The following is a 20,721-nucleotide window of genomic DNA, read 5'->3' as shown; positions in this document are numbered from 1 at the left end:
TATCTCATGAAGCTGCACATTTTGAGTGGTGAAAGGTCAAGGTCATTCTTCAAGGTCAGAGGTCAAATATATGTGGCCAAAATCGCTCATTTTATGAATACTTTTGCAATATTTAAGATAGCAACTTGATATTTGGCATGCATGTGTATCTCATGGAGCTGCACATTTTGAGTGGTGAAAGGTCAAGGTCATCATCCTTCAAGGTCAGAGGTCAAATATATGTGGCCAAAATCGCTTATTTTATGAATACTTTTGCAATATTGAAGATAGCAACTTGATATTTGGCATTCATGTGCATCTTATGGAGCTGCACATTTTGAGTGGTGAAAGGTCAAGGTCAAGGTCATCCTTCAAGGTCAGAGGTCAAATATATGTGGCCCAAATCACTTATTTTATGAATACTTTTGCAATATTAAAGATAGCAAGTTGATATTTGGCATGCATGTGTATCTCATGGAGCTGCACATTTTGAGTGGTGAAAGGTCAAGGTCATCCATCACAAGGTCAAGGTCATCCTTCAAGGTCAAACATCATATAGGGGGACATTGTGTTTCACAAACACATCTTGTTAGCAATAATACTTGTTTTAATGAATTTTATTTATTTTCAGCCATTCAATATGTATCAGAAATCCAACCTGTTTTCCATAACGTTGAACTTTCCACTAGGTTGACTGTCATGATAGAGGATTACTTTCCAATAGGTTGACTGTCATGATAGAGGATTACTTTCCAATAGGTTGACTGTCATGATAGAGGATTACTTTCCAATAGGTTGACTGTCATGATAGAGGATTACTTTCCAATAGGTTGACTGTCATGATAGAGGATTACTTTCCACTAGGTTGACTGTCATGATAGAGGATTACTTTCCAATAGGTTGACTGTCGTGATAGAGGATTACATTCCAATAGGTTGACTGTCAGTGTTTTTTTTTTCAGTTTTGGGGGAAGGGGGTCGGGTCCCCTGAGGGGGGGAAAATTCGCGCGTAAAAGGGGAAAAGGGGGAAATTTCTATACTTAGCTAGTAACAGTACAAAATCAAGTTTTGACACTATAATTCACCATACAGAGGGAGAAAAACATAATTCAAACTCTTTTATTCATAAACATGTTATGTTCATGTTCAAAGTTCAACATTTCTGGGCTTTTCAGCGAATTTATCAATTATTCTGGTGACCTCCTTTTCACCAAGTCTCTTTTCGTGTGCAGACAAAGTCTGATCAGGAACTCCAGTGTAGCTTCCCCAAGCCTGTTTCTCTGTGGCGTGCAAAGCAGGTTGAGCAAACTAAACAGTCTTTGAACACTCTCTTGACCGGACGTTTCTGGCGTTTCACTGCCGGCGGTATTTGAAGAAGACTGACTTTTAAGTTGTACTTGTTTGAAAAGAATATCAATCAAACAGATTTGTCAATTATTTTATGATAGCTTTTGTTGTTGTGCGACATGTTGGAATACGTATGGTTTGCGGAAGATGTCGTAAAGCGAAAGTTGTGATAGTGAACTACGTAAGGTTTGCGGTAAAGGCTTAAATAAAGTAAACACGCGGATGCAGTTCAGGAAAATTGTAGTAAATTAGTAACGAAAGACGTATTTAAATGAGGTATTGATTAAAATTGAATAACACTTCCGAGATAGGAATTTTAAAAATATTTGGGGGAAAAATATATACTCTAAAGATGGGGGAATGGGGCCGAATAACGCCGAATATTTCATCCAAAAAAAACACTGACTGTCATGATAGAGGATTGCGCCTGATTGAACTTTCCACTAGGTTGACTGTCATGATAGAGGATTACTTTCCAATAGGTTGACTGTCATGATAGAGGATTACTTTCCACTAGGTTGACTGTCATGATAGAGGATTACTTTCCAATAGGTTGACTGTCGTGATAGAGGATTACTTTCCAATAGGTTGACCGTCATGATAGAGCATTACTTTTGAATAGGTTGACTGTCATGATAGAGGATTATGCCTGATTGAACTTTCCCAAAGGTTGATTGTCATGATAAAGGATTACGCCTGATTGGTAATAGTACCTGGTGTCACATTAAACTTTCCCAAAGTTGACTGTCATGATAGAGGATTACGCCTGATTGAAATTTTCAAAAGGTTGATTGTCATGATAGAGGATTACGCCTGATTAAACTTTCCAATAGGTTGACTGTCATGGTAGAGGATTACGCCTGATTGAACTTTCCAATCGGTTGATTGTCATGATAGAGAATTATGCCTGATTGATGATAGTACCTGGTGTCACATTAAACATTTGCCAATAGGTTGACTGTCATGATAGAGGATTATGCCTGATTGAACTTTTCAAAAGGTTGATTGTCATGGTAGAGAATTACGCCTGATTGAACTTTTCAAAAGGTTGATTGTCATGATAGAGAATTACACTTGATTGGTAATAGTACCTGGTGTCACATTAAACTTTCCAATTGGTTGATTGTCATGATAGAGGATTACGCCTGATTGAAATTTTCAAAAGGTTGACTGTCTTAGTAGAGGATTACGCCTGATTAAACTTTCCAATAGTTTGACTGTCTTGATATATAGGATAACGCCTGATTGAACTTTTCAAAAGGTTGATTGTCATGATAGAGGATTATGCCTGATTGGTAATAGTACCTGGTGTCACATTAAACTTTCCAATTGGTTTACTGTCATGATAGAGGATTACACCTGATTAAACTTTCCAATAGGTTGACTGTCTTAGTAGAGGATTACGCCTGATTGGTTATAGTAACACGGTAAATTGAATGAGGATATAATGCCAATCAGGTACAATTATTATAATCTTGTTAAATTTGTTAACCCTTTGCTATGCTTAATCATATGAGAGACAACAATTCAGGAACAAACAATGAAATAATAATTTAATTATTTTATTGCATATATTTATGCTAAACAAGATTAAAACTTAATATCGGCCTTGGCAAAAGATTATTACCTAATTTTAAGTTATGAAATGATTATGGTAAATCTCGCTAAAGTTGTATAATTTATGTTTCTCTGCATGGTATTTTACAACCAATCATTATCAATGGATTCGGCAAACAACTTTATACAACAGACAAATAACATCAATGCATTTTGTCTTTTAATTTTTGGAATTAGGTAAAATTGGTTTATTTTGTGTATCTAATTTTTCGAACAAAATTTTAAAAGAATATTTCAAAGTGCCCCAAAACTTAGAGTCATTATGGTAGGCCCTGTTCCACTATTTTTGTCTATTGGATGCAGACAATTATGTTCCGTAACTTGTGGGCTTTCGCTGGTTACAGTCATGTTCAGATTTTCTGTTTCTTAGAGCTTATGAACATAAGGTCATTGTCCATAAAAATAAAGTATAGCATCTCTGTGCTTTGATTTCAGTTCAACAAGATGAGACTGGCCATAGAGCTAGCGGGTGGAGTGCCGTTGTTAATGGAGGGCAAGGGAGACCAGCATGTGATACTGGGCCCTCAGACAGTCGTCATGAACAGCAGTGACGCCAGCTTGACTCAGGGCCAGGGAGACTGGGTGCAGACAGTTCACACCTTGCTAGAAAGGTGCAGTTTAAACTCTTCTAATGGGTCAGAATATTTGACCTTTCCCAGAACACACATCGCCATTTGTAGCAAGGTACACCATCCCAAAAAGGTCAGAAGAAGGCCTCATTTAATCACATTTATTCATAAAAATTACAAGGTATATCATGAATAAATACTAATGTTGGATTATACTGCTAGTTGTGTAAGAGCCCTAAAATATTGATTCCCAAAATCCCTTTTGTATATCCTGAACATTAAATATTGCCCAATAATGAAAGTACATTCACCAAAAAGGCTAAACTCGACTTGAATTCAATTGTGTAAACGGTAGTGTATTGGTCAGTTGGTCAGTTTGTCCTAATATACTGGCATAAGTTTGTGGACCAAACTACTTATACATATCTCAAGAAATAAAATGAAAACTTCCAATATATAATCATCATGAAGCAGGACTTTTAAGCCCAAAGTGTTAAGACCATCTTGCCTGATAATTTTGGGAAATGGGGAATAATATATGCATATAATGTGGAACTTATTTGAATTAAAATATGCATATACAAAGTTGCTTTGCTTTTGCTGTTTAAAAACTTGGAACCATTTCATAATCCCAATCTATACATTAATCACTTCTGCACTGCAACTGTAATATAATATAATGGAGAATGTTTTGTTTCAAATCCCAATGGGGGGTGTTTTTAAGATTTTTGAAAAAAACAGGTTCTTCTTGGAGTCTCTATTAGCCAAGGCTTTTAAGCTCACCTGAGCACAATGTGCTCATGGTGAGCTTTTGTGATCGCCTTTTGTCCATCGTCCGTTGTGCGGCGTCAACATTTGCCTTGTTAACACTCTAGAGGCCACATTTATTGTCCAATCTTCATGAAATTTGATCAGAAGATTGTTCTCAATGATATCTTGGATGAGTTCGAAAATGGTTACGTTTGCTAGTAAAACATGGCTGCCAAGGGTCGGGGCATTTTTCCTTATATGACTATTTATGGCTATAGTAAAACCTTGTTAACACTCTAAAGGCCACATTAATTGTCAGATCTTTATGAAACTTGGTCAGAAGATTCTTCACATTAATATCTTGGATGAGTTCGAAAATGATGCCAGTTGGTTGAAAAACATGGCCGCCAGGAGGCGGGGCATTTTTCCTAATATGGCTATAGTAAAACCTTGTTTACACTCTAGACATTTATTGTCCAATCTTCATGAAATTCGGTCAGAAGATTTGTCTCAATGTTATCTTGGATGAGTGTGAAAATGGTTACGTTTTGCTTTAAAAACATGGCTGCCAATTTGCGGGCATTTTTCCTTATATGGCTATAGTAAAACCTTGTTAACACTTAAGAGGCCGCATTTATTGTCCGATCTTCTTGAAACTTGGTCAGAAGATTCATCCCAATAATATCTTGGACGAGTTCGGAAATGATGCCTGTTGGTCTCAAACATGGCCACCAGGGGGCGGGGCATTTTTCCTTATATGGCTATAGTAAAACCTTGTTAACACTCTAGAGGCCACATTTATTTTCTGATCATCATGAAACTTGGTCAGAAGATTTGCCTCAATGATATCTTGGAAAAGTTAGAAAATGGTTCCGGTTGCTTTATAAACATGGCCACCAGGGGGCGGGGCATTTTTCTTAATATGGCTATATATTGCTTTAGTAAAACTCTAGAGGCCACATTTATTGTCTGATCTTCATGAAACTTGGTCAGAAGATTCATCCCAATTATATCTTTGATGAGTTTGAGAATGGTTTGGGTTTGTTGAAAAACATGTACACCAGGGGATGGGGCATTCTTCCTTATATAGCTATAGTAAAACCTTGTTAACACTCTAGATGCCACATTTATTGTCCGACCATCATGAAACTTTGTCGGAAGATTTGTCCCAATGATATCTTAGATGAGTTGAAAAATAGTTATAGTTGGTTAAAAAACATGGGCACCAGTGGGCTGTGCATTTTTCCTTTTATGGCTTTATGACTATAGTAAAAACCTTGTTAACACTCTAGAGGCCACATTTATTGTCTGATCTTCATGAAACTTGGTCACAAGAAATGTCCCAATGATATCTTGGACGGGTTGAAAAATTGTTCCAGCTGGTTGAAAAACATGACCACCAGGGGTGGGGCATTTTTCCTTAAATGGCTATTGTATAAACATGTTAACACTTTAAGTCACATTTTTTTGTCTCATCTTCATTAAACTTTGTCAGAATATTTGTTTTAATGATATTTTGGATGTGTACGAAAATGTATCCAGTCTGTTGAAAAACGTTGCCGCCAGGGTGTTCACTATTCATGAAAGTTGGTTAGAACATTTGTTCTAATGACATCTTGGGCTGCACAGAAGAGGTCAGTTCCTTTGAATCTCAGGTGAGCGACTTTGGGCCTTCTTGTTATGCAATTAACTTAGCTGAAGTTTAAATTAAATATATAATAATACATACTGGTATGTAGCTGTGAAGGGTGCTGAAAATGTTTGTCAAATGAAAGAAAATGCTTGCTTAGAAAAAATGTAAATCATTTCAGGAATGGAAAACACTTCATCCAGGATGCTGCAATAGGCTACGCAGTTCTTTACTGTTCCACAGAGAAACATTGCAACCCGGAGTATTCACAAGGTTGGATGTTATATATAAACTAAAGCTGCCACATCACAGATGGTGAAATAAATGTTAATTGGCCCAAGAATCTTGTTGATTATTTATCATTACTTAATATAATAATAAAATAATACAAATAACATTGTAATACAATATTTATTTGGTGAAAGCCCTTTGTAAAATAGACTATGATTTGATTTTTAACTAACTTGAGCACATAGTTCTAATCGGAAGCTTTTACGATACCATGTTGTCTGTTGTCCATTAGTGCGCCCTTGAAGTGGGGTAACTTTTTCTTTAAATGACTTCTCCTTAAAACCATTGGAGATTTTAACGAAACTTCATCAGAATTACCTAATACACTGCAACGCCGATATATCGCGGATCGGTATATCGCGCTGTCCAATATATCGCGCTTTGGCTATGGCTCCCAAAAATCCCAGGAGCATGATCACTAAATGACATGTTTAAATCTTTTCGCTAACATAACAAAAGACCGGTTCTAGCTAGTAATAACACCCTATGTTTCGCGGCTTACTATGGCACGCAGTGAAGCGTGAAAAACAGTTGATACGTGACAGCTGTGTTGTTTACACACGGCTGGGGTTGTTTTTAACACTTAAGAAATAATCAATTAGTGTCATTGCAAAGGTAATAATGGCAGTTTATTGGTATATAAATCGTTAAATTTCGGTCCTGGTCATGAATTTCTTTGTCCTGATAAAAAGCGCGCGAAAATTGGCGTGGGTGTATTTATTTGTAAATAAAAATTTCGTAGCGGGTACAACATTGAGATAATTTAATTCCCATTAAAAGTTTCGTTGTAAATTTCAACTAAAGTACCGCAGTATCTCGCGAATAATGTGGCATTGACATTTCCTCTTAATGAAATATAATTCAAACAGGCTGTATCGTTACCGTTACGCTGTTTCAGTTCCTTCATTCGGAATATTTTTAAGGGTAAATTCGAATCTATGCACAATTATATTGTATACGTTTTTACGACAAGAATTCTTCTTTTTAGCTGATTTGCGAGCGATTGTACATGAAAATAAAAAATATAATTTACATTTTGATTTTTATGATAAATACAGATACGTATGTAGTTATGAAAATGATCATTGTAGGATTGGTTTGCAATTATTACTATACAAATATGTAGCAGCGCCGTATGTAAAATGAAAACATTGGGGAAATTTGAAAACTATGCGCAATACAATAAAGTTAGACATTTCTCGAGTTATATTGCGCGCCGGATATATCGCGCTCGCGATCTTTGGACCCCACCGACCGCGATATATTGGCGTTGCAGTGTAAGGTGACCCTCCTTCAAAGTTGTTCAAATTGTTTCTGGCCATTGCATATGTAGGTCACCATAGTAAAGAAAATATTTTAATAATTAAATCTTCAAAAGTCGTCTCTACAGCCAAATATTTACATGTTCATTACTTGAGATCAGCCAATTTAAGATGAATTGAAGCCAAGAAACAGTACGAGTTTGAAAATGATTTTTCTAAGTAAACTTTTGTTGAAGACCAGGACGTTTCCAGGCTGCCTTCACAGACTTTGTCCCAGGCCGACCCATTTGTTGCCAATACAGACACCCAGCTTCAGGGCAGGTGAGTTTTCCTAAAGTATTTCTATATTAGGGCCATAAGTTTGCTAATATGGAATAATGTATTCTATGCTCACTGTTGATACATATGTGTCTAGTTGTAAACTTATGTGCCTATATGAAAATATGGTAATAATGATCATGTGCTTGATCAAGTCGTTTTACTTGTTTAAAATTATCCTCCCTCGCCAAAGCAATAAAGTAGAGAGGGGGTAGACTGAAAAAGAGAGGGAGAGGGGTAGGGTATACTGAAGTAGACAGGGGGGGTATACTGAAGAAGAGAGGGGGGGGGTATACTGAAGGAGAGAGGGGGTATACTTAAGTGAAAAGGGGGGTATACTGAAGAAGAGAGGGGTTATACTGAAGTAGACAGGGCGTATACTGAAGTAGAGAGGCAGTTATACTGAAGTAGACAAGGGGGGTACAGTACAACCCCTACTTCCGGTCACCCCTCATCGCCGGTCACCCCGTGAAGGCGGCCGATCTGTGCTGCAACCGTCGATAAACACTAGATAATGCACCCCTTTTAAGCGGTAACCCCGTTTCTCCGACCAGCGGCCAGCAATTTTGCATCCCAAATGTTAAATTCCCCCCATATGAATTTGGCTGTTTCCCTTGACTGGCTGCTTAAGAGGGGTTGGACTGTATACTGAAGAAGAGAGGAGGTATAGTGAAGTAGACAGGGGGGTATACTGAAGTAGACGGGGCGTTGACTGATGAAGAGAGGGGGGGTTTACTGAAGAAGACAGGGGTGTATACTGATGTAGAGAGGGGGGGGACATACTGAAGTAGACAGTGGGGGTATACTGAAGAAGAGAGGGGGGGGGTATACTGAAGTAGAGAGGGGGTATACTGAAGAAGAGAGGGGTATACTAAAGCAAACAGGGGGTATACTGAAGAAGAGTGGGGGTATACTGAAGTAGACAGGGCGTATACTGAAGTAGATAGGCAGGTATACTGAAGTAGACATGGGGGTATACTGAAGAAGAGAGGGGGTATACTGAAGTAGACAGGGGGGTAAACTGAAGAAGAGAGGGGGTATACTGAAGTGAACAGGGGGGTATACTGAAGAAGAGAGGGGGTATACTGAAGTAGAAAGGGGGGGTATACTGAAGAAGAGAGGGTGTATACTGAAGAAGAGGGGGGTATACTGAAGAAAAGAAGGGGGGGTTAAACTGAAGTATACATGAGGTATACTGAAGAGATGGGGTATTCTGAAGTAGACAGGGGGTAGACTGAAGAAGTGAGGAGAGGGATTTACTGAAGTGAAAAGGGGGTGTACTGAAGAAAAGAGGGAGATATACTGATGCAGACAGGGGGTTAACTAAAGTAGACAGAGGTATATACTGAAGTGAACAGGGGGGTATATTGAAGAAAAAGAGGGGGTATACTGAATTAGACGGGGGTATACTGAAGTAGAGAGGGCATATACTGAAGTAAAGAGGGGGGTATGACAGAAGTAGAGTGGGGGTATGCTATTTGTACTTAAAAGCTACAGATCCATCGATCAAAATGGTCAATTTTCGGTTTTTTATCGTACTTTCGCTTATTTTCGGTCATTGCAAGTAATTTATCAATCATAATCATTTTGGCGCTTGCGTAGTAAAAAACGTTAAATTTCAAGCCTCCCGGGGACAATGCAGAATGTCAGTGACCTGGATGTTGGCATTTTAAACATGGCGAGTTCTTCCAAACGGCGCGGTACAGAATCAGACGCCGATATTGACACTCCAAATAAATATGTTGCTAAAACAAACTCTCAAAAGTACAAAAAAAGTTATAGAGAATATTGGCCATGCCTCGGGCCGTCCTTAAAAGGAAAAGCGAACGTTCACTGTTCAACATGTAACATTGACTTTTTGTGTGCTCATGAGTCATGGAGGCAAAAATGACTGCAAGAGACACATTGACTTGCAGAGCCACATTAATTGGAAGAAGATCAAATCTTAAAATAAAGACATTTCCACTATGATGCGAGGTTCTAGCTTCATGAAGGACTTGAAAACCACCAATGCGGAGGTTATTATGTGCGAGTTCATTGCGCAGAACAACTTGTCTCTATCAACGGCAAAGACCTTGAATGAAACACTGAAAGTTATATTTCCCGATTCAAAAATCGCTCAAAGTAGGTTATAGTTTAAAAAGCATGCATACAGTTCATTTCATGAGGTACAGCTCTTTTTACAATTGTTAATAAGCTATATGAAACCAACTACAGCTTTGATCTCTATCATCTAAGTGCATGTCGTACCCAGTTTTTTTGCTACCAACTAATTTGATATCTTAATGCCTCTCAAAAAATGGTGTCAAAATGTATGTAGTGGTAATGGTGTGAACTTGTTTCCAATCTGAGAAAGCTGATACATATAGAGGAATGGTCAATTTGATCTCATCAACTTATCATTTGAGACAGTTCTTCAACAATTATAAAAGATTATTACTATTATTGAGATAGAGCGATCCTCTGACAACCCTGGGACTATAAAACTAAACACAGGTTAAACCTTTTGTTATATTGTTGTTTAGAAGGGTAGTGTGCACATCCACTATATAAAAAAAGTATAACGTCATTAACAGATAACATTAATAGAAAGTAAATTCATCAAATGCTTTTTGTACTGTTCAACTGATATGTGACCCAGTCATGCTGTTTTAATGCTCTAAATGATTGAACAATTTTAAAAACTACTGACAACAGCCCAAAACTACTGAGAAATGCCCTCCAAACTACTGAGAAGCAATCTGTAGGGTAAACAGGTCTGAGAGAGGGAGGATACTGAAGTAAAGAGGGGGTGTACTGAAGTAAAGAGGGTGTATACTGAAGTAGAGTGGGGATATACTGAAGTAGAGATGGAGTATACTGAAGTAAAGAGGGTGTACTGAAGTAGAGAGGCAGGTATACTGAAGTAGAAAGGGGTTATATTGAAGTAGAGGGGGGTATACTGAAGTAGGAAAGGGTTATACTGAAGTAGAGAGGGGGTATACTGAAGTAGAGAGGGGGTATACTGAAGTAGAGTGGGGGTATACTGCAGTAGAGAGGGGGTATTCTGAAGTAGAGAGGGAGGTATACTGAAGTAGAGATGGGTTGTACTTATGTAAAGAGGAGGGTATACTGAAGTAGAGATGGGGTATACTGAAGTAGAGAGGGTTTTACTGAAGTAAAAAGGGAGGTATACTGAAGTATAGATGGGGTGTACTGAAGTAAAGAAGTGGGTATACTGGAGTAGAGAGGGGTTTACTGAAGTAGACACGGATTTACTGAAGTGGAGAGTGGTATACTGAAGTATGGAATACTGAATCTATTGCTATACTCCTATATGTTTTGAACCTTGATATTTCAAAGTGGCTGTTACTGTGAAATATACGTAGATATAACAAGGAGTTTGTAAAGAGGAGGGTACTGAAGTAGAGATGGGGTATACTGAAGTAGAGAGGGGTTTACTGAAGTACAGAGGGAGGTTTACTGAAGTACAGAGGGAGGTTCAATGAAGTAGAAAGGGAGTTATACTGAAGTAAAGAGGGGGGTATACTGGAGTAGAGAGGGGTTTATTGAAGTAGACAGGGGTTTACTGAAGTATAGAGCGGTATACTGAAGTATAGAGCAAGCAATACTGAATCTATTGCTGTACTCCTATATGTTTTGAACCTTGATATTTCAAAGTGACTGTTACTGAGAAATATACTTAGATATAACAAGGAGTTTGAAATTACTGTGTACAACATTTACACTTGTATCCTTTTTTCCTTATTTTATTAATGTGTGCATATGCAATTGCTTTTTTCAATTTTGTATAACAGCTTTAGTTTTACCCCTAACTAATTTTTCTAAAGCATGATTATAATCACTTGCCAATATTATGACATGAATGTCGGGGGATATTTATACCTGTTTCTTCATCATACATTGTGTAATCTAAAAAAACGCAAGATATGTTCAGGAGACATGGGAGTTCAACAGCATTTATAATACTGCTCATTTCACCTGATTAATTGAAATCCTGTCTATATCAGCAGGGGTTCAGTTGTAAGCCAGAGACGGAAGCTAGGCATAGACTCACAAGCTGCCGTTAATGAGACCAGACTCTCTTTGTCCATACCGGCCACTCCAGAAATGAAATGTGTCAGTCATGTCAAATCACAGGTCAATAGTAGTTAGCAGTAAATATAGCAGGTTGCAATAGTCCTTTCCACATTTTTCTATGATATATGCTTTCATATGCAATACTATCTCAACCATCACACTTGGGTATAACTTTGCAAGTATTATTGTCCCCTACCGGTGAAACCGGAGGGGACTTACGGTTTGCGCTCTGTCTGTCAGTCAGTCTGTCAGTCTGTCTGTCTGTCACACTTTTCTGGATCCTGCGATAACTTTAAAAGTTCTTCATATTTTTAGCTCATCTGAGCACGTTGTGCTCATGGTGAGCTTTTGTGATCGCCTTTTGTCCGTCGTGCCTCGTCAACATTTGCCTTGTGAACACTCTAGAGACCACATTTATTGTCTGATCTTAATGAAATTTGACAGAACATTTGTCCCAATGATATCTTGGATGAGTTCATAAATGGTTCCGGTTGGTGGAAAAACATGGCATGGCATTTTTCCTTATATAGCTATAGTTAAGCCTTGTTAAAACTCTAGAAGCCGTATTTATTGTACGATCATAATGAAACTTTGTCAGAAGATTTGTCCCAATGATATTTTGGACAAGTTCGAAAATGGTTCCAGTTGCTTGAAAAACATGGCCACCAGTGGGCGGGGCATTTTTCCTTATATGGACTTATGAATCTTCATGAAACTTTGTCAGTATATTTGTTTAAATGGTATCTTGGATGTGTATGAAAATGGTTCTGGTCTGTTGAAAAACGTGGCTGCCAGGGTGTTCACTAGTCATGAAAGTTGGTAAGAACATTTTGTTCTAATGACATCTTTGGCTGCACAGAACAGGTCAGTTCCTTTGAATCTCAGGTGAGCGACTTTGGGCCTTTCAGGCCCTCTTGTTTCATGAAACTTAAAACCTGGATAGATGGCAATATGGAGATTATGCACATCATAACGTCATATGCATGGCAATCTCTTGTTTTCAGTATATTTCTGCAAAACCATCATTTAGGGCAATTTATATAGATTTGGCATAATTTGATTACTTATTCAGCAAATCTTTTAAGAAGCACAACACTGATGACAAATAAAACAATAACAGCTTTTGCTTTATTTGTATTGTCCTGAACTGAATATCAGATTCTTCAACCATCACGCATCTGCCTTATTTCGCAGACTGTTAATAATGCACTCAACAAAGTGATTTATATGATTAAAATAAAAAACACATATGCATTACAAGATTTTATTTAGCAAACCAAAAAAAATGAAATTAAGAAACTGATTATCATCTTTAAGTCACAGTTTGGAACAAAAATGAATACCTTGCCCAATAAAAACCCAAATACAATTTGAGCAAAGGTTTGTTTTTCCCAATAAAACAGCGGTGTAATAACATCAAAGCCCTTAATGAATGTATGACATTTCATTTGAATTCATTTAAAAGTTTCAAGTTATGATTTTTACCAAAAAATTACAAAATGTAATAATTATGTTCTGCACAATCAGTAAGTAAAGGGCAATAACTACAAAAAATACAATAAAAAGAGTTATGCTGTGTTTATCCTTCACTTCACAGGTTTTTTTTTGGCCCGATTTTATAGCCGAAATTCGGCTATGTTCCCAATCCCAAAAAGTATACTTTTTTCCCAAAATGTGGCAAAAAATTCCCAATTTCCTATAAAAAAAAAAAGTTTTTTTTATTTTTTTATTAAGAAGTCTTGTGTATTTTATCTCAATTTCAATTCAATTACATCTAAAAAAGTATTATATGATTTTGTTCTTTTAATTTGAATGATTATAAAGAGTTATATCAAATTTAGTATTTCACTAATCAGTGGACTTTTCATGTGGAAAAAAAGGCTAATGAATTTATTTTCCCAATTTCATGAAAATGCCGATACAATTCCCAATTCCAAAGCCATGGGCTATCTTCCCAAAAAGTGGAAAAAAAAACCTGCTTCAGATCTAAGTGCTTTATCGGTATAATTATGTAGTTTTATTTTATTTCCTTCAATACTCATGAATTTATGCTTAGCAAATGAACCATTTAGGAGGGCAATAGCTATGTACATACTCCACAGCAAAAAATTGTATTTAACCAGGGTTGTCACTGCCATAAAATGTCCTTATTATTTAATTTTCCACTAATTTTTGCTATTTTTCTATTTTTTTCACCACTTTAAAAAATATGAGCCATTTTATAACCATTCTTAGATCGTAGTCTTCAATGCCATACAATGGATTTATTCTTTGTTTTATTATATACAAACAATGTTACACTAGTCCCTACTTGCAGGTCCAGTTTTAGTCAGTGGTCATGAAATATAAGCTACAAACCTATGTGATTATAACGGACAGGATTATAAATAAGTAGAATGCTCATATATAGCCATGTTTTGTTGTCAACCCGTCATTTACCAAAACATGCATATTATCTTACCTATCGAAAAATTAATGCATACCACTTTTGTTGAATTAATGCTGTTAAATGTATATATTTGAGGAAGTAGAGACTCCTTGCTCAGCTGTAATTAGGGCGGAAGTGAAAACTTAACGGGCTGCTGACTGTCCACTTAAATGTTGAACTTTGCATGTAAATGGGGCAACTAATTGCAAAGACTCCTCTATTGACCTACACATGTAATTGATATTAATCGCCAGTTGTTAAATTGAAAGATTTTATTGCCACTTTTCTAAACCTTTCACATTTGGGGACAATTGCAAATGGCAGTGAGAGCCCTGATTTAACTATCACGTTATTTCTTCAAGCAATTGATGTCTACTGTAGTCTCATAATCAATGTCTTTGTCACCTTAATATCAATTTATTGGTACATGTTTAACTAAACTGTTAAATGCCAATTGTAGCAAGTGCCAGATATGATGCAGGAGGAGACAACCCTAGCTAAGACAACCATGTCAGCTCATAAAAGGTAGGTTTTTAGGGCACCTGAGCACAGTTGTGCTAATGGGGATTTTTTTGAAAACCGTGATGTCCATCGTCCATCAGTGAATGAGGTTGGTGCATGCAGTTTTCTTTTAAAAACTTTTCCTAATAAGCCTTTATGACAGATTGTAACGAAAATTGACATAATCCTTGGGTGTCCTCGTTTTAAGTTGTTCAAATCGTTCCCAACAATTGTATATATCAGAGCTTATAATAAATTACAGAAAAAAGAAAACTTCATAAGTCTTCTCTAAAACCACTAACATTGTCTAGTCGTCTTCTGCTAAGTTTGTTAAAATCATGCCCCTGGGGTAAAAACTTGCCATAACTCTGGGGTCAAATGATTTATATACCGGTTGACCTATATTGCAAATAATATAAAATATCTTCTTGTCTGAAACCGCAATTGTCAATGTTTTTATTAGCTCACCTGAGCACAACGTGCTCATAATGAGCTATTGTGATCTCCTTTTGTCCGTCGTGCGTCGTCAACATTTACCTTGTTAACACTCTAAAGGTCACATTTATTGTCCAATCTTCATGAAACTTGGTCAGAACATGTGTCTCAATAATATCTTGGACGAGTTCGAAAATGGTTCCGGTTGGTTGAAAAACATGGCTGCCAGGGTGCATGGCAGTTTTCCTGATATGGCTATAGTAAAACCTTGTTAACAATCTAGAAGTCACATTTTCAGTCCAATCTTCATGAAACTTTGTCAGAACATGTGTCCCAATAATATCTTTGACGAGTTCGAAAATGGTTCCGGTTGGTTGAAAAACATGGCTGCCAGGGGACGTGGCAGTTTTCCTTATATGGCTATAGTAAAACCTTGTTAACACTCTAGAAGTCACATTTTTAGTCCAATCTTCATGAAACTTGGTCAAAACATGTGTCCCAATAATATCTTGGATGAGTTCGAAAATGGTTCCAGTTGAATGAAAAACATGCCGCCATGGGGCGGGGCAGTTTTCCTTATATGGCTTAACTGTATGGTAAAACCTTGTTAACACTCTAGAAGTCACATTTGTGGTCCAATGCTCATGAAACTTGGTCAGAATATTTGAACTAATAATATCTGGGCCAAGTTCAAAAATGGTTGAGATCCGTTAAAAAACATGGCCACAAGGGGGCGTGGCATTTTTCCTTAAATGGCTATTTACTACAAAACCTCGAGTGATTTTTAAAATGGTTATGGTTCGTTGAAAAACATGGCCGCCAGGGGTGGCAGTTGTCCTTATATGGCTTTAGTAAAAACTTGTTGACACTATATTAGGCACATTTATTGGCCAATCTTCATGAAACTTGGTCAGAACATTTGTCCCAATGAAATTTTGCCAGAGATTGAAGCTGGGTCATATGAGCTCAAAAACTAGGTCACAAGGTCAAATATAAAAAAAACATGTTAAAAGTCACTTTTTTGGTCCAAAATAATCTTCATGAATCAGCTTGCATTTTTTTCAGAATATTCTAGTTCCTTTGGCTTTCAGGTGAGCGCCTTAGGGCCTGATGGCCCTCTTGTATTTGATGTTTAAATTGTAAAGTTGTCCTCAACTAAGTGTGTTCAAATCATGCCCTTGGTGTCAAAATTGGCCATGCCCCAGGGTTCCCATGATGTATTTAGACTTTTATAGTAAATAACTTTTAAAATCTTATTCTCTGTCATCACAAGGGTTAAGTGTTCAAATATTAGTGTGCAACATCTTATGGTTGTTACTTTTTTTCAAATCATGCCATGGGGTCAATATTTTCCCTATTGTAGTCATTACTTGTGTTATTTTACGTTCTAGGTAAACAATTTAACATGATTTATAAAGACTGATACAGTAAATACCGGTAAGTTTAAAAAAATCTGTGCTACTGGGTCAGAGTTTTAATTTGGTGTGCATTATTGTGATTTTGTCCCCTTTTTAAAGTTTGTTCAAAAATGACTTGGTCAAAAATGACCCTCCACTAGGGGATATATATGATTTAAAAAAAAAGATATTTATAGTAAAACTTTTAATTATACCCCCACAAACGAAGTTTAGGGGGGTATATAGGAGTGAGCTTGTCTGTCTGTCGGTCGGTCTGTCTGTCGGTCCGTATTAAGTGTCCGCTCCCTAATTCAAGTTGTTTTCATCCGATCTTCACCAAACTTGGTCATATGTTGTATCCAGATTATGTCTAGGTCAAGTTCGAATATGGGTCATGCCTGGTTAAAAAACTAGGTCACGGGGTCTCTTAGTGCGTTTTAAACATTGAGCATGGTGTCAGCTCTCTAATTCACGTAGTTTAAATCCGAGCTTCACCACACTTGGTTAGAAGTTGTATCTAGATGATGTGTAGGTAAAGTTCGAACATGGGCCTTGCCGGATCAAAAACTAGGTATATGGGTTGCGTTTTAAACATTGAGCATGGTGTCCGCTGTTTTATGTGAAGACAACATGCAAAATATTCTGTGTCAATGCGGCATGTGGGGGTATTTGTCACGTATGTGACAAAGCTCTAGTTTCAGACCATGTCAAATGTGTGCCTTACAGAGCAAACTATCTTGATTAAAGCTTCAGTTTTAACACAAACATAGCGAAGGCTGCACAAAGCAGTTTAGTTTCTTCATGTCTCAGTTTAGTGACATACGGCCTCCTCTTGGTTGTTTTCAAGCCCTCTTGCAATATGCTGGACTAAACAATCACACAGATGGTTTCATGCATGTGCTCAAAGCACTGGTGACATATTTGTTATTAATTAACTTGTAAAATTATTAATTATACACCCACTAGCAGATAGGAGGGAGGTTACTGTGAATTCATTTTATTTCTTCACATTAAATTTCATGAATTCTGGCAAATCTAGCATATTTGTAAAACATCTGACGTTAATGTTTGTTTAATTTTTTTTCTTTGTTGAAGAAACAAACCCACACAAATTTATGAAAATTATTTTCCTATGTATAATATTGGTTACACAGTATATAGATAATACCTTTTCCATCTTGCTTAACTGTCCGTCCGGTTTCCTGAAATGTGCTGTCTAACTTTCCCATGCAATGAACTGTACGAAACAATTTCAGAATACTGGTCTGCACCACTGTGGAATAAAATAATGGTTAATTACTTCTTGCTACACCCATAGTATTTAAGTAAAAAGTAAAGGGTATACTGGATTCACTTTGGATGTATGTCTGTGCAAACACAAACTGTGGAGGTCCCCCTATACTTGTCAATGTACAACACACACTTTTATATGCAATGCTTCTTATGATATGAAGTTAGACATGTGCATATGTGATTATCCTGCATTAATATGTTGCTTAAATAAGGGACTGAATTAAGGGATTTTCATCTTTTCAGAGGTAGACAAAGACAAGATATAGACCAAGAGACTGTGTCAGAACAGGTTGCTTCCAAACGCGTCAAAACTGAACCAGTTACACCTGCTAAAATCAGCCAGTCTGTAACAGGTACTGGCATGAAACCCAGTCCTGCTCAATCAGGTAGTGGTACAAACAAAGCAGCTCCATTTACACAGGCCAGTAAATCAGATGTCAATACAAATAAGAGACTGAAAAGACTTGAGGAGGATTGGGGAAGTGATGACGATGATATCAATTATTCTTCCATTGTAATTGAGGACATTCAAACCACAGAGCCAAGAAAGTCAATCAATGAGTCCCCATCATCATTTGCTCAAAGAAACGAAACCAAGGAGCAAAAATCTGATGAAAAGAGAAAGTCTCTTTTCCCATTTGCTCCAAGGAGTAATGATACACAAAGCAGTCTGGGAAAGAAGTCAAGATCCAGGTCAAGGTCAGTGTCCCCAGTCCCAATGGCAGAAGTAAAGCAAGAGGTTGACTTAGAAAGTGGATGTCCAAGGTTAAGGGTCACAGCAGAAAGGCCAAGGTCACCTATATCCTTGGCGCAATGTCACATAAAAGCTGAAACCATTGAAGCTCTTGAACATTCAGAGGTACTTTCATTGTTTGAATTAAGTCTTTGATTATGGTCTGTGTCTTCCTGTGATTTCACTCACTGCATAGTTTATTTACTGTTTTTGTTGTGGGTTTTTTGGTGGAATTCCGTGTTTAGCTCCTGGTTGGATACCATGATGTCCTGTTATGTTCAGGTGTGCTTTAGGTGCATGCTGTAACTTCTTTTACTGATGACTTCACCTCCTTTTCCCCTTGACTGATTTTAACAAAACTCATCTCTGGATTACCCTCTTTAATTGTCCCGTACCGGTGAAACCGGAGGGGACTTATGGTTTGCGCTCTGTCAGTCTGACTGTCCGTCACACTTTTCTGGATCCTGCAATAACTTTAAAAGTTCATTATATTTTTCCATGAAACTTGAAACATGGATAGATGGCAATATGGAGATTATGCACGTCATTTCATTTTGTTCCTACGTCAAGAATTCTGGTTGCTATGGCAACAAATAATAATAACCATTTTTATGTCCCCCACTATAGTAGTGGGGGACATATTGTTTTTGCCCTGTCTGTTGGTCTGTTGGTTGGTTGGTTTGTGGCACAGCCACGTGTGAAACAAAATATATTTTCTATGATCACGAGTGAATTAAAATCGATATTCCACCGAATCCAACAAATTTTCTTTTTATTTTATGCTTTGTTCATCGTTTATATACATTGTTTAAGAGTTTTACTAAAGAATTTCGCTGGGATAATGACGTCATTTTGTCAAAAAATGACGTCATTTCACAGTAAACAGTGAAAATTATCGATAATTTTCACTGATAATTTTCACTGTTTGAAACAGTGAAATTATCAGTTTTAATTTACTGATATTTCTCTATAAACCACTGGAAAGCATAAAATAAAAGTGTATATGAAGTGAAAACACCAAAAATAAACAACGACTGCGATAGACACCTATAAACTGTTAGATGCCCATAATATCACTTTAACTGATGTGTTCAACTTTGTTGACAGTTTTGTAGGATTGCAAAAAAATATGACAATAAAATTAGGACACTTCAATTGCTGATCCTTCCAAACAAGATGTGTATTTGTTGAACTTTGTCTGTCCCTTATGTTTAAATCATCATTACTGAGAACACACAGTTTGTTAAAGTTCAGAAATGAATTGCAGACATAGATACTTTGTCATGCTGTATGATGTATATACAAACTTGGCAGTTCAGCCTCAAGGTTTATTTTTCCTTCTTTGAGACCTGCTAAATATCAGGCAGAAGGAACATTGAGAAAAGAAATTATGATATCCAGGGAAAACTACAAAGCAAATCAAATACTGTGAAACCTTTTATTTTCGACAGCACAAAATTTCGTCATTTTTATAAAAATGACGATTTCGTCAGCACTTAAATTCGCCGATTTCTGATTTTGAATTTTAAAAAAATGCGTCAGTCAATATCCGATTTGTGTGTAATACATATTCGCGATCAATCGCAGTTGCGAAAATTCGTGGTACGAATGCGGGAATACACTTGAGAATCACTGCAGGAGGTGGGGCCTGTTTGTCACATGCCAATTAACTAGTCTTTTGTTATCAAGGAACAGTAATGGACCCTTTAAATGTATGCTATTCACACGTTCATTGTTATGATTAGCGGACAAGTGGGATCGAATAACCGTTAAAGAGTGTTTGTAACAACGAAGACAATTACCAATTATAGTCTTATTCTATTATTATAATTGCCATACTGATAACAATCGTATGGGTATGTGTTCTAGTTGGTATGATTTTTATTAAAATGCTGTCAATACCGTTTTAAAACTGTTTGTGTTATACGAAAGAGGTTCCAGTTTGTTAAGTGTTTTTTTTTCAAATAAAAAGCTTTTTTATTCTGATATCAACATTAAAATTATAAATTCTATGTGTGTGTTTGTCTTAAAAAGTAAACTACCGGTATATAAATCAATAATGTCGATAATTTAAAAATAAATAAATTGATAC

General features: G+C 36.9%; 1 protein-coding gene across 9 annotated transcripts in view; it reads left to right on the top strand.

The window, feature by feature from the left end:
- The window catches only part of LOC127843977 (nibrin-like), a 76,635-nt gene that overhangs the window by 43,205 nt on the left and 12,709 nt on the right, over positions 1-20,721 (top strand). For 8 of the 9 annotated variants that reach the window (XM_052373913.1, XM_052373905.1, XM_052373907.1 and 5 more), the window contains 6 exons: positions 3,378-3,553; positions 6,073-6,164; positions 7,681-7,765; positions 11,773-11,902; positions 14,731-14,795; positions 18,140-18,755. In XM_052373913.1, coding sequence (XP_052229873.1) covers positions 3,378-3,553; positions 6,073-6,164; positions 7,681-7,765; positions 11,773-11,902; positions 14,731-14,795; positions 18,140-18,755 — 1,164 coding nt within the window. The remainder of the gene's footprint in view (positions 1-3,377; positions 3,554-6,072; positions 6,165-7,680; positions 7,766-11,772; positions 11,903-14,730; positions 14,796-18,139; positions 18,756-20,721) is intronic. The other variant, XM_052373906.1, reaches the window with a different exon arrangement.

This window comes from Dreissena polymorpha, chromosome 9, assembly GCF_020536995.1.
Source record: "Dreissena polymorpha isolate Duluth1 chromosome 9, UMN_Dpol_1.0, whole genome shotgun sequence".
In the NCBI taxonomy this organism is placed as follows: Eukaryota; Metazoa; Mollusca; class Bivalvia; order Myida; family Dreissenidae; genus Dreissena; species Dreissena polymorpha.
The sequence above is the reverse complement of the archived record's forward strand: the minus strand, read 5'-3'. Positions and strand labels throughout refer to the sequence as shown.